This window comes from Cygnus atratus, chromosome 5 (assembly GCF_013377495.2).
Source record: "Cygnus atratus isolate AKBS03 ecotype Queensland, Australia chromosome 5, CAtr_DNAZoo_HiC_assembly, whole genome shotgun sequence".
In the NCBI taxonomy this organism is placed as follows: domain Eukaryota; kingdom Metazoa; phylum Chordata; class Aves; order Anseriformes; family Anatidae; genus Cygnus; species Cygnus atratus.
The window spans coordinates 55,727,364-55,740,514 of NC_066366.1; the positions used below are offsets into that span (position 1 = coordinate 55,727,364).

The 13,151-nt window shown below is 41.6% G+C and overlaps 1 protein-coding gene across 1 annotated transcript in view; it reads left to right on the forward strand.

Annotated features, from left to right (window-relative positions):
* The window catches only part of KIF26A (kinesin family member 26A), a 100,278-nt gene that overhangs the window by 60,064 nt on the left and 27,063 nt on the right, over nt 1-13,151 (forward strand). The window contains exon 5 of the mRNA XM_035551152.2: nt 9,864-10,047. Within this exon, the coding sequence (XP_035407045.1) occupies nt 9,864-10,047 (184 nt within the window). The remainder of the gene's footprint in view (nt 1-9,863; nt 10,048-13,151) is intronic.

The following is a 13,151-nucleotide window of genomic DNA, read 5'->3' on the forward strand; positions in this document are numbered from 1 at the left end:
ACTTTTCCCTTTGTCCCTTGCTTTGTGCCCTTTGTGCTTGTTGAGAGGAACATCTCTCTGACCTCCCCCATCCCAGCCCTTCCCCTCCGCCTGCTGCTTTGGCTGCTGGACTCCTGAACATCAGTGTTTGTTCCGACCCTGTTATTTGGGGCTCCCCAGCTTGGCGGCCGTGGCAGCTGCACTGGTGGTTTTGCTGCAGCAGGAATGAGGCATTCCATAGGTAAAATGATAATGGCGACTTTCCTGTGGGGCTGTAATTTGACAGTTTGCACCTGTCTCACAACTTTATTGGGGACTTTCAGGCTCTTTCAGTAACACACTTAACTATTTTAATGCTTTATTAAGACAAGACAGATTTAGCAGTTGAAATAGTGAAATCAGGCTGATACTTACTGGAGTATTTAGCTCTCGTGGCTGACTTGCAGTCTCTGCTACTTGGTTTACTGTATGTTGGTTGTGGTTTGTAGGGCAGGTGGATTTTCAGCCGACACTGGCTGTGTTCTGAGCTAGACCTCTTTGCTTGCTTGTGCTAGTGGCAAAATGAGACACTGCATTATCACTCACAGCAAACATGAAAGGTCAAGGCAAAATAGGGCACCAGCACTACAGTTGCAGAGCTTGACCGACTACAAGATCGCTCAGGAAGTACTTTCATATTCTCTCTCAGTAGCAGTGAGTTTCATCTTTATAAAATTTCCCTAATTCTTCCTGTCAGAGGATGGAAGGTGTTTTTTTTTTTTTTTTTGGCAGGACACTTCAAAGCGCTTAGCCAGTACCTCACTCAGCATCGGTTAGTGCTTCTCTGCCCATTGCCATTGGGGTTGCTTTCAGCTTTGTTGGGCTTTTTGTGTCCTCACTTACTTGTGGAGCTCACTTACTGAGAAGCAGTGCCCTGTGGAGTTTTTACTGGAAAGAAATGACTCAGTGGAAGTTAATTGGCATAAAATGAATCTAATCTAAATGTTATTAGTGAAGCTAGTTGGAGTCCAAGGCAAGCTTCAGAACGTTATTTGGTAATACGTCTCCAGCAGGTCTTAAGGAGTTGCTTGTTTCTCCTGAAATTCAAATCCTTGGGTCACAAATAATCAAATCTCTCTATCGGCAGTGATGGGAGAACACGCATCTTACATTTTCCTGATAAGTGCTATTTTAAATGGTGCTGCAATTTCAGCCTGTTATACCTCTGAGAAGCACTGCTTCAGAACTGAAGTCAGTTAAATAAATCACAGGAACGCTGGGCTTTAAGAAGCCCATGTGTCCCTCCTCTGTTTAAAGTTACTCATTGTGTGGGTATACAACTTTGGTGTTTTCCACTGCATCATTTAGTGCTGTCAGTGCCCATTTAATTCCAACACTAGGAATAAGTAAATGCCCCCCTGAGAAGCTATTTGCCTAGCACTATAGGTGTCAAGCCTTTGGCTAAGTATCTTAAATAAAACCTGGCTGAAGGAGGGATGTCCTGTCTGTGGATTTTCTAGATGTTCGCTGAGATGTGCAACAGGTGGAGATGGAGGTGATGAGAAAGGTATGTCTGTGGGGATGGTGTGTTGGGGTAAAGGCAGATAACCTAAAAACATAACCGTCCCCAGAGCTTTTATTTTAATGGAGGCTCTACAGTCACGGATGCTACCTTATGTTCAGACCCTGATATGTGACCTGGAATGAGAATATCTTGCATTATGTGGACCTAAGTTCAGTCCCCCTCTTTCCTGTGTGACGTTTGCCTGAACCTCGTGCTTCAGACGAACCCTGGGTTAGCCCTGTGCTGCCTTTTCTCTCTCATCCCTTCCAATCACAGATGTGCCTGCTTCTTCCCTGGAGCAGCCTGAATGAGCAGAATGCTTTTGCTTTCCATACCAGATTGTTTTTGATGAATAGCATGGAGTGTAATATCCTTTGTAACAAAAATAATTTATTGCCTGATAAGTCATTTTGATACTGGCTTCTTTCTATATATTGGGAGCTGGTATTGCAGGGAAAAATGTTAAATGATCTATTTAAGTAATTACTTTAATAATGAATGGCTAGTTAGCAACATTGTTTCTGTTTCACTACTTTTCAGTTTAAAAAATGGCTTTATTACTTTTTCTTGATAGAATACAAATGAGAGTAAAATTTTGCTTTCCTCAACCTGTTTCAGGAGTCTGGGTCTTGCTTGCAAATAAGTCCAACTTTTTTTTTTTGCCTAAGGTATGTGATTGATGTGGTTCTGCCTGCTTTAGCTCAGTTAGTTCATTAGACAGAGCGAGACAACATTGCTGGCATTCAGGTAGCTTTTCAATACATAGCTATCTATGCTGTATGCGACCCAGGAGCTGACATATTTCTATATTAGGTGTTGACAGCCTTGCTTACATAAAGATTAACCTACACAGGTTTTCAGCAGTTTGTCATATGGTACAATTGTAAACAGCGAGCATAGAAGTACAGCAATATGTTCATCTGCTCTTGCTTTGTTTAACTTCATTAGTGAGCAGAGCTGGAAATGGTATGTGGCAGGCTGCGGTGACTAGCTGTTACTCTGCTGTGTATGTACATCAGTTCCTGATCCTTGGTTCTAGCTGCTGAAGAAATGTTCCTTGGCCAGAAGTGTCTTAAATCTGCATGCTGAGGAGAATACGGAGCTGACACCACCCATGACAATTTTGTAGCAGTGACCTCAGAAACTGATGGTCTGGGAGGGTGGAAACAATGGTTGGAATGTAAGTCAGTGAAAGCTCTTTGTCAAGATCTGCTCTTTGGTGTTTCTCAAATGTGGAAAAAAAATTACAGGGAAGAGCTGTGAGAATTCCTTCTTGGATTCCTGTATGCAAATCACTTGAATGCTTTGAAAGTGGGCTTGGTTGGTTGCTTCTGTTTAAATAGTAATGGGTAGTTTAGAAGAGGCATCAACTCTTGGGTCTGTACAGCATGGGAAAGCTCTTCTGACGTCAGGGGTACTCTGCAGGTTTGTTTTAACTTGTTGTCTTCCAGAGGTCTTTTTCAGTCCATCTCAAAGTGGCTTTGCCTGTTTTTTCTGTGTGGTGCCTGAATTCAGGTGGATTTCAGCTATTGTTCACCTGTCCATTAGGCCTTGATTCTGTACTTGATGAGGATGTGAATAGAGTAGAGGGAAAGCAACAAGGGTGATCAGAAATCAAGGGAACTTGACCTATTAGAAGACATTGGAAGGCCTGAGGTCTGGAAAAGAGAAGGCTGAGGCACAGCAGAAGTCTTCACACAGATAACAGCTGCTGCAGCAGAAGGAAATAAGCTCCTCTGCGTGTCTGCTGGGGAGGTGAAGGGGGAAATAAGGAACATAAATTCCAGCAAGGCAGATTGATGAGAGACATGAGGTGTGAATTTTCTAACAGTAAGAATAGGTAAAAACTGGAACTGACTGCCTCGGGAGGCTGTGGACTTGCTTTCCTTGAAGTTTGTAATAACAAATTGGAGAAATATATAAAGGGCATATATTAGGTGAAGTCCATCCTATGATGGACCATGGAGAATGTGTAGAAGATGATGTTGCTAGTATGTTAACATAGCTGATATATTTTTTTCCTGCTTTGCTGATTTTAATAAGAGATAGTAAGAGAAAATTAAGAGGTCACTCAAAGTGAGAGGTTGAAATTCAAGCCTGAATTGCAAGTTTATGCCGTGTGCAAGAGGCAAAGCATGAGCTTAATCTCACACTGGACGTGCTTTCTTTCATAAGGTTGGCTTGGTAATATCCTCACAATATTAGACGTGTTTTGATACTTTGGAATGTTTTAGAATGACGTTTTTTCTATTGAAACTTTATTACCATCAACCATTATAAAAATGCCATTGTTTGAGGCTGTGCATCGTGATCCAGACAAACTAGTTATTTATTGAAGAAGGGAGCCACCAAAATTAGGAACATCAGTTGTTTTTCCTGTTAGTGCTTCTGGACAGTGTTGCTGGGACAGCTAAGCAAACAAAGGTTTGGTGCTGTACTTGTGTAATGATACTGAACTGGGAAAGTCAGAACATGCTGCTGAAGCTATGCATGCATCACGGAAACCTATTAAGCTTGTTCTAGGGGGAAGAACAGGCCATAATCTAAAAACTTATTTCATATTTTATAAGTGATGCCTTGGACAAAATTTATTGCAGAAATAGAGATGGTGTCTTTTATTTTTTTCCAGACCTTCATGACAGATTTAGACATTCCCAGCTTTCTGTTTAAAAATGGCTCATTCTGAACTAGATTTTATTATCCAAACTGCCTGCTGTAAGTGAAAACTGATACCTTGCTTATTTTTAAGTTTGCACGGAGTTTTGGGCAGCAACTGTACTGTTTCATTGTGCTATCTTTCTAATTTTAGAACCACAAATCAAAAGTAATAACAATAATAAAAGTAATAATGCCAACCAAGTTTATTCTGTGAGTTGCGGAAGACTTGGGACAGAATGCTGCAGGGTGTATTGTAGGACATCCGTCCATTTGTTGTCTGTATTGATGAGTAATTAAGGAAACAATAACTGGAACTGCAGATACAATGACAGACTGACTTTCCCACTGCTTCTTTTGGAGATGGCTTGCAGTGGGAAAGGCTTGGTTATGTGATGGAGGGGTGATGGCCATGTTGGGCTGGGAGCTGGGAAAGTTCAGAAGAGTCCTGCTGTAGGGCACAGACTGATACCCAGTGCAAACCTGCACCCAGAATTTTGCAAACTTTGTGTAGGGTTCAGAATCAGGATAAGGTTTGGTCCTGAGATATCTGTCAAGGTCAAGCCAAAACTCCTGAGTGTACCCTCGAGTAAACTCAAGTTCAGGATATTTAAGGCTTGGACTGTACATTTCTTTGGCCTTGACCTGCTTGGCGAACCCCTAAGCATTCTCACAATATGAATAATGACAGCGATCTCTGAAAGATAAGGCTGGCTAGTAACGCTAAAGCTATGTTAATATGTAATGGCTCATGCTGAAATGAATGTGCAGAAGTTTTCTTTTATTATTTTGTCAGTGGAGCTTAATTGGAAGCAGGACTCCCAGTTCTATTTCTGACTTGTGTCAGTTTGTCTGCAAGCCCACCTTGTCAATTAAACCCTCTGCATCTGTCTCAGTTAACTCATTTCTAGTATGTGTCTCAGACTATATTTTGCATCACTCTTCCTTATGTAGCTTAATAAATGTTTGCTTAACACTTTGTGGGATTGTGTAAGTTTGCGTCGTCGTAAAAGTTTAAATTCTAGTTTTCTTTTTCATGGAGAAATTATGCCCAGAAGGAACACTGTTCTTTAGGGATTTAAATTGTGCTGTTTACTTTCACAGCTATAATGTGCAGAACGTGAACAGGGAATGTAAGCTAGAAGCAGCTTGCTGTACAACAGAATATCTGAAATGTCACATTAACTACACAAACAGAATTTAAAATAAAAAATTCATTTTTTTTCTTTTTAATGGGCAGGCTTCGTAGCTACTGTTGTTGCACACTCTTATTCCCTAGGTGCTGAGCATTATGTAATTGATCTGGCCATGCTTTTCCTCACTGGTCTCATCCATGCATGGCAGAAAATCTAGTAATCTGTAAATTGTGTTGGGCTAAAGAACAGGTTACAGACTGTCACTTGTCATTTGATATTTGAGTGCTCCTACATGTGTCATATATTAGTTTTATTTTCTACCATGACACCTAGCTATGAGAAGAGAGCTCTCCGGAGCATCTTAAAAGATGTCTTCTATTAGAGATGGAAAGAGTTAAGCAAAATGTAGATAGTAGATCTCACAGCTAGAAGTAAAAATAATATACATGGGTGTCTCTGAAGCTTTAATTGGAAGGGGGCATGAGAGAGAAAGGCTTAGTTTTCTTTTCAAGAATGCTTCATGGAAGTGAGCTAGGAGGTTGAACGGGCAAAACCTAAGGTAGGTGGAAAATGTGTATTTGTGAAAAACAAATTACTGTAATGCTGAAGTTTTGCATCCTATTCTCTAGTGGTCATAATTTTCCCTGCGAGGAAAAAAAATTGGTATTGCAGGAGTTCAGGCAGTCTACCATGGAGAGAGAGGTGGATTTAAAGGCCTTATGTGAGAGACTAAATTTGAGGAAGAGATGCAAATAGGCACAGCATCTACAGAAAGTGGTCTGGTACGATCTCAGACTGTGCCCTTCTGGTGCTAGACAAAAAGGGTCCAATTTACGAGAGCTTGGCCTTGCCTGTTGTCATGGGACAAATTCCACCTGAGGAAAGGAATGCTGGAGAAAAAAAGGATTGGAAACTCAGGTGTAAATTCAATAATGGGTTGTTGGATAAGGACTGTAGGAAACCCAGCACTCTGGAGTGTCTCCGCAGTGGCTCCCTTTAAGTATGTATTCTCATGATTTTTACTGAAGTAAGGAGTTTTTTGCAGTTGGATTTTGTTTCATTTGGTTGGGCCCATGTCCAAACCAGCCTGGCCTGTATTTTGGCCTAATGAGTACTTGGCTGGGATACCACCAAGTATATTGCTGGTGCTGCAAGAAGTGCATAAGGATTGATGAGCCCTTCTGTGGTTCTGTTTGCCTGGACCAGTCCAGGAGCCCAAGCACAGCATATAAAGGCTGCTGCCCAGCTGGCTTTTGTAACAGGTAAAGAACTGACTGTGATTTTTATAGGAACTGGAGGTGACAGCTATTTATGTTCATATTCACAGTCTAGAGTTTGATAGTTATATCTTGTTTTGCACCAGTTGCTCTATTCTTGCCAGTGGCTCCTTAACTTTCCTGTTTTAGGAAACAAACAAACCCAACAAGCTGTTTGGTACTGCTAGTGCACGATGTCTGTGATGAGAAACAACCCCATTTTGATGTCAGGTAAAGTGATTCTTGCATTCAAACACAGAGAGCTTTAATTAAGCTTTGTGCACTGCTACTTGAGAAGAGATGCTTTTTAAATATGAACTGCATACATCGTTATTAGTGCTGTTGGCCTGTTGCCTGTCAAAGCAGCAATTATTTTCTACAACATCTACTTCAGTTCCTCTGCTTTTTCGGTTTCCTGTTATCCCACATGGACATCTGCAGTCCCTTTGCCAAATTCCTCAGTACATCGTGGCACTCCAGACTCATAGGAAGAGGATTTATCAGCACAATAGCAGTTGATTGCTTTAGCTAGCATATGGCACTGTCCTTTGAACAGTGGAGGTTTAGAAAGCATGTGAATCCTGATGGAAGTAAAGCAGTTTGAAAGGTGGTCTGCCTTGGTGGGGAAGTTAAGATAACTAGTAGTGGATTTGGTGTCATCTTAAAATGGTCCAAAGCTGTGTTAAGAGCTATTTTGAGAGATGTTATATTTAATAAGGCTGACTTCTATTTGTTTGTGTTTTGCTTAGCTTGGCCTTTTTGGGTGCATTTGCTTACTGACGGTTAGCGCTTAGTTAGGTGCTTGAATAAACAAATCCTGAGTAAATTTGTTCTTTGTATCCCATTCTCTTTTACATGTTTCCCAAAGGAACTCCTTCAGCCAGATCTATTGAAGGAATAATTATTTCATCAGGTTTTAATGTATATCTTGATTGCACTTTGAAGACATTCTCTTGAGGAGTTTTTATCATTTCAACAAGGGATCATAGCATGTAAACAAGGAAATAAACGTTACCTTTCATATTAATCAACAAGATGATTAAATAATAACCACAATTGTTAATTGGTACTTGGAGAGAGAAAGTAATGGCTGTCTTGAGTTCCACAATGAGAGTACCAACAGTTAGAGACACTTTTCTGCACAATAAAGCTGCATATTTAGGAGGCATTACGGTTTTAATGTGCAGCTGCAACCCTAGTGTAGTTGTGCAACTGTTTGCCTGGTGTCCTGTTTCAGGCATATGTTTTCATACTGAAAGAGGTATTAGCAAGGGGTTTGGGGGTTTAGGCAGTGAAATCAGTTCTCATTGCCACTGAAAGCCCGAGGTTTTGTGTAAATTCATGCTTGCAGTATTTTGCTTCACCATAGGATACAGTTCCTGCTGGTTTCAGGATGCAGAAGGAGTCAAAAGCTGTTTCTTTCCTCAGAGGCAAGAGTCCAACTTGTCCCTCACAAGATAGTGGCATCTGGCTCCCTCTGAGTTTGGAAGTAGAGCCTCATCTTTTCATCACACAAGTCTTTGTCCTCTTCTAAATACTGCAGTGTTTGAAGAGGGAGAAGCGCATTGGGGGTCCACAGCTCCTGATGTTGCTGAAGGAAAAAGGAGTTTAACACACAGGTCGGGGAACGTAGAGCTTCAGGCTGGGAATTATGCAGAGCTGTATTCTGACTCCTGTCCCTTGTACTTAGCTGTGTAATCCTGACCCAAGCGAGTAATTTTGTTCCTTGGACACAACCAGTTCTTTGTACTGTAACTCACTTGAAGCAGGTAGTGCTGCTGGAAGCAACTGTGCCCTCCTGCTCTGTGCTCCTTTTTGCTTCTGACCTGCCATAAATATAAGTGAAAGAAGAGTTTCCTTCTCTGATCGGTTTACTAAACTGAGGCAGCCTGAGGCTGCATCATCACTACATTCCTGGCAAGGTTAGGGGTCTAGATTTACCCTGAATTGGGGATGACAGCAAAGCGCTGCCTTAGTTTTTTCATATGTCTTCGATTATAATACTTCACAGATACTGATGCCAGTTCATTATCACTGAAAAGTACTTCGAGAGCTTGGGCTGAAGGGCATGATGAAAATACAAAGTAGCCATTGTATAAAGAGACTTTTCTGGTCATATACTTCTAAACTGATTTATCCAAAGGGAAAGGCTTTTATATTGCAAGCAGGGGCTAGAACAGTGCTTTGCTCCTACTGAAGACCTGTTGGCATCAGTGGCATGGTCTCAGGTCACCCACAGATACCGGTAATATAACACTTTGCGTTTTTGCTGGCTTAACAGTCATTCAAAATGATGTTGAAGAATAGCATGTTGGATTCTTTTATGATATGTATCTGAGGGTGGTCTATCTACTGTCAGTGTCAGGGTCAAATCACATACATTCAGGTGACAGAACTCTCCTCGGCTTTGACAGAGCTGAGATTTCACCATCACTGCCATCCTCAGTTGCCCAGTGAGTGTCACTAACACAAATATCTGTTCCATGCACCTCTGCAGGGTGTTTTGTCCCATGCAGGTTTTGATGCAGAGTCCAGGTTCTGGTTTTGTTTCTTGCTATGTTTGGTGTCGCTGGTGGGGAACAGCAGAAAAAATGATTTTGTTCCTATTCTTAATCATATGGAATAATGTTACAATTTTACTTGCGTGTTTTAATTTTTCCTTCTTCTTCATCTTTTATGTTTTGAAATTCTGCATTTCAAAAGCAGGATCATTATCATTTAGAACATTAAAGCTTGTCTCTGTAATAGCTTTCCCTTTTAATGTGGAAGAATGGAATTGAGGAGAAAAAACCAATCTGTCTTGAAGGAAATTCTCTGTTATCTAAGGGTTTTCAGTGCAGCCAACAAGATAGGATCTTAGGCTCAGCTGACTTGGAGTGTCATTCTGTGTCTTGAGTAACTTGTAGCGTACAAAGCATCACTTTTGTAATCTTATCACCAGTAAGATCCATGCGGTTCTGCCAGTGACAAGGGGATTATTTCAGCTTTTTATGATGTCAGTGAGATTTTAGTATTTTAGGATTCAGCTGTTAAGCTGTTGGGGGGAAGAGGGGAAGTTAGATTATAATTGAACCTCTGTGGAGGGAGAAATTAACTGAATAATTTGCCTGTATTTTTTTCTACCCAAATTTCCTTCTATTAGTCTCCTGATGTTTTTTCCTTATGAAATCAGGTTAGAACACAATGACTTGATGTGTTAAACAGGCAATGATGCCAATGAACATCTGTTTGTCTGGTCCAGATTGCCATTAACACCTAGTAATATTGTCCTTTCTTGCTATTACTTTTATACAGAGCAGCACAGAAGCTTAACCTGTCTTCGAAGAGAAAGAAATACCATCCACCCCTGCCACACACACACGACTTCTCTATTTATGCTACTAACTTTAGTGGCATCCTGCAGCTCTGTCCTCCCCCAGCACCACCATGCCTTCTGAGAGCTGTGTCCAAAATCAAGGACAACCCTGGCATTGGAAAGGTAATTTTGGATTTCATTTTTTTAAAATAGGTTTATAGAGCAATTCTAATGGGGCTGGAAGATTTCAGCCTAGAACAAGGTTGGATAAGCTCAAGAGAATGGTCTTGGGATAGAGGGAGAGGGGCACATCTGTCTGAATGTGCCTGAGAGCTGTTATTTGTTGACTTTGGAAAATGTTTGCAGTCTCAGAGCAGATTCAGTGCATACGTACTGGCTTCACTGAAGCCAGTTAACATCACTGACAGCAATATCGACAAAGGTTGTTTTGTCCTTCCCTATGTTCAAGTTAGAGACAGAATTTCTCTGACTTCATTGGTCCAAAACCAATGCACATACAGGTGTCACCTTTGTCAGAAGTAGTCTCTGTTACCAGCAAGGCTCAGCTGCTGGTGCTGTCTGTTTGCTTTGGATTAAGGAGATAGGCAAGGGTGCTTGGTTTCCCTCTGCTTCACATGTCAGTGTAAACCAGAAGTAATTCTGTGGAAATCAAGTAGCAGGAGAGAAATAGATGTCTCTCCAGCTTGGGAAATTCAGCACCTTTCAAACTGTAACATTCATGCTAATTTTATTTAAAATTAATTAAAATACAACCTAATTACTTAGAGCTTTATTCATATTTATAACTGTTTAATCACCCACATGACAGAGCCTGAATACTTATTTACATAGGTTACAAGAGATTAGCATTTGAAGATAGAATTGAAGTACCTAATGTGCCCAGGAAAGCTAAAACATGCACCTTGACTAACCATATAAATCAGCATTAACATAGAGATCATCAGCCTAAATACTTGCAACTGACACTGTTGCTCTCAGAGAATACTCTGTATTCTCTTAAGCCAGTGAGTTTGTGATAAATAGAAAACAAAGCTGTAATTGATGCTATCTTTAAGCAGGTGGAAGTACCGTTGAAACTGTATTTTCTGCTCCTGTGTTTAAAAGTGTGTTAGAAAAAAGGGTGCAGTATTAAATGGTGGAATGCGGCAAACATGACAGTAATGTACAGGTTCTCAGGTGGAAGAAGAGTTTGCTAAGGAATATCCTTTCTGTGTGTATATTTTGGCAGAGCCCACTTGTGCCTGCCTCTTTTCCCTGAGGTTTAGCACTTGGCTATGACATGAGGAATGATGGAGCAGTGCATTTCTGAGGCTCTTTGGCTTAGGAAGACCTTTAAAGCATGCTTATATCTCCCCGTGTTGGCAGGTCAAAGAACTGTCTCTGTACCTCACCACACTCATGTGCTTACAGCTATGTGTAAACTAGGGACTCTAGCATTTTTCCTACGCTTTGGGCATGGTCAGTGGAGTTTATCTCCATGACTTGTGCCATGTAGAAAACTCTGGTTTATCCGGTGTCTTCAAAAAGATCAAAAAAGTCTAGTGAAGATCAAATGAATAATCCCAGATGGTAGAAGGTTATATGCCTTGGGTCGTGTGGTCTACCTACCTTTTTCATCAGTGAGCACAGAAGAGGGCTTTCAAAGGGAAAAGCTCTACCAGAATGCAAAGGAGAAGGTCAGGAACTTGTGCCAACCCACAGACCAGGGATATGCCCACCTGCTCAGTTGTGTGATCTTCTCCTTCGTTATGGAATATATATATATATATATATATATATATATATATATATATATATATATGTCCACATATGGCGTGCTGGCAGTGTGGGTGACTTTTATGGATCAACAGGCAGTTGTCTGACCCTCAGATGTCTTTGCTGTGTAAGCTGAAAATGTTATTGAAGGTGCTGTTTGTTTTGGGCCCAGAGTTCTAGCTGTGGACTTCTCACTGCATACTTGTTGACCACCATTTGGAAAACCCCTGCACAGTGCTGTGAAGTGCTGTGCTAGAGATAAGAGCTCTCTGCTAATAGCATCAGCCCTTTGGTTCTTGAGTTAAGATCTAGAGCATGCAGTGGTGACGGGGTCTGCTAGTTACTACTTGTAATTCTCCCCAAAATACAAGGTAATAAGGCATCTTCTCTTACCCATAGTTTAAAATGTACAATACCTCTTAAACATCTCTTTACCCATTCCTCTTTTGCAACTTGATAAATTAGTGTTTACCCGTAAAACAACTCCAACAATGTAGCTTTTTTTTTTTTTTTTTAAAAAAAAAGGCTGTTACTTTTTGGTCCCTCCTCTTCTAACAGCTTTTCACTTTACACTCCTTTTGGTTTTCTTTTTCCTTGTATTTTTCAATGAATTGTAGAACAGCTTGGGTTAGAAGGGACTTTGAAGATCACCCAGTTCCACCTCCCCTGCCCTGGGCAGGGATACCTCCCACTAGATCAGGTTGCCCAGGGCCCCATCCAGCCTGGCCTTAAACATCTCCAAGGATGGGGCATCCACAGCTTCTCTGGGAAGCCTGTGCCAGTGCCTCACCACGCTCTGAAGAATTTCCTCCTAACATCTAATTTACATCTCCACTCCTTTAGTTTAAAACCATTCCCATTTGTTCTATCACTGTCTGCTCATGTAAAAACCCATTCTCCTTTTTTATAAGCTCCCTTTAAGTACTGAAAGGCTGCTATAAGGTCTCCAGCTCTCTCAGCCTGTCTTCATAGGAGAGGTTCTCCAGCCCTCTTTGTGGGATCAATTTTGTGGCCCTCCTCTGGACCCACTCTAACAGATCCACGTCATTCTTATGCTGGGGGCCCCAGACCTGGATGCAGCACTTCAAGTGGGGCCTCACAAGGGCAGAGCAGAGGGGGACAATCACCTTCCTCAACCTGCTGGCCACCTCTCTGTTGATACACCCCAGGGTGCAGTTGGCCTTCTGGGCTGTAGGCACGCACTGCTGGCTAATGTTGAGCCTTTTGTCTGCCAGAACCCCCAAGTCCTTCTCTGCAGGGCTGCTCTCAATGAGTTCTTCTCCCAGTCTGTTCTTATGTCTGGGAGTGCCCCAACCCAGGTGCAGCACCTTGCACTTGGACTTGCTGAACCTCATTAGGTTCACGTGGACCCACCTATCTAGATTGTCCAGATCCCTTTGGATGGCATCGCTTCCTTCTGGTGTATCGACTGCTCCACTCAGCGTGGGGTCATCTGTAAACTTGCTGAGGGAACACTCAGTCCCTGTCAACTGACATGACTCCCAGTGTCG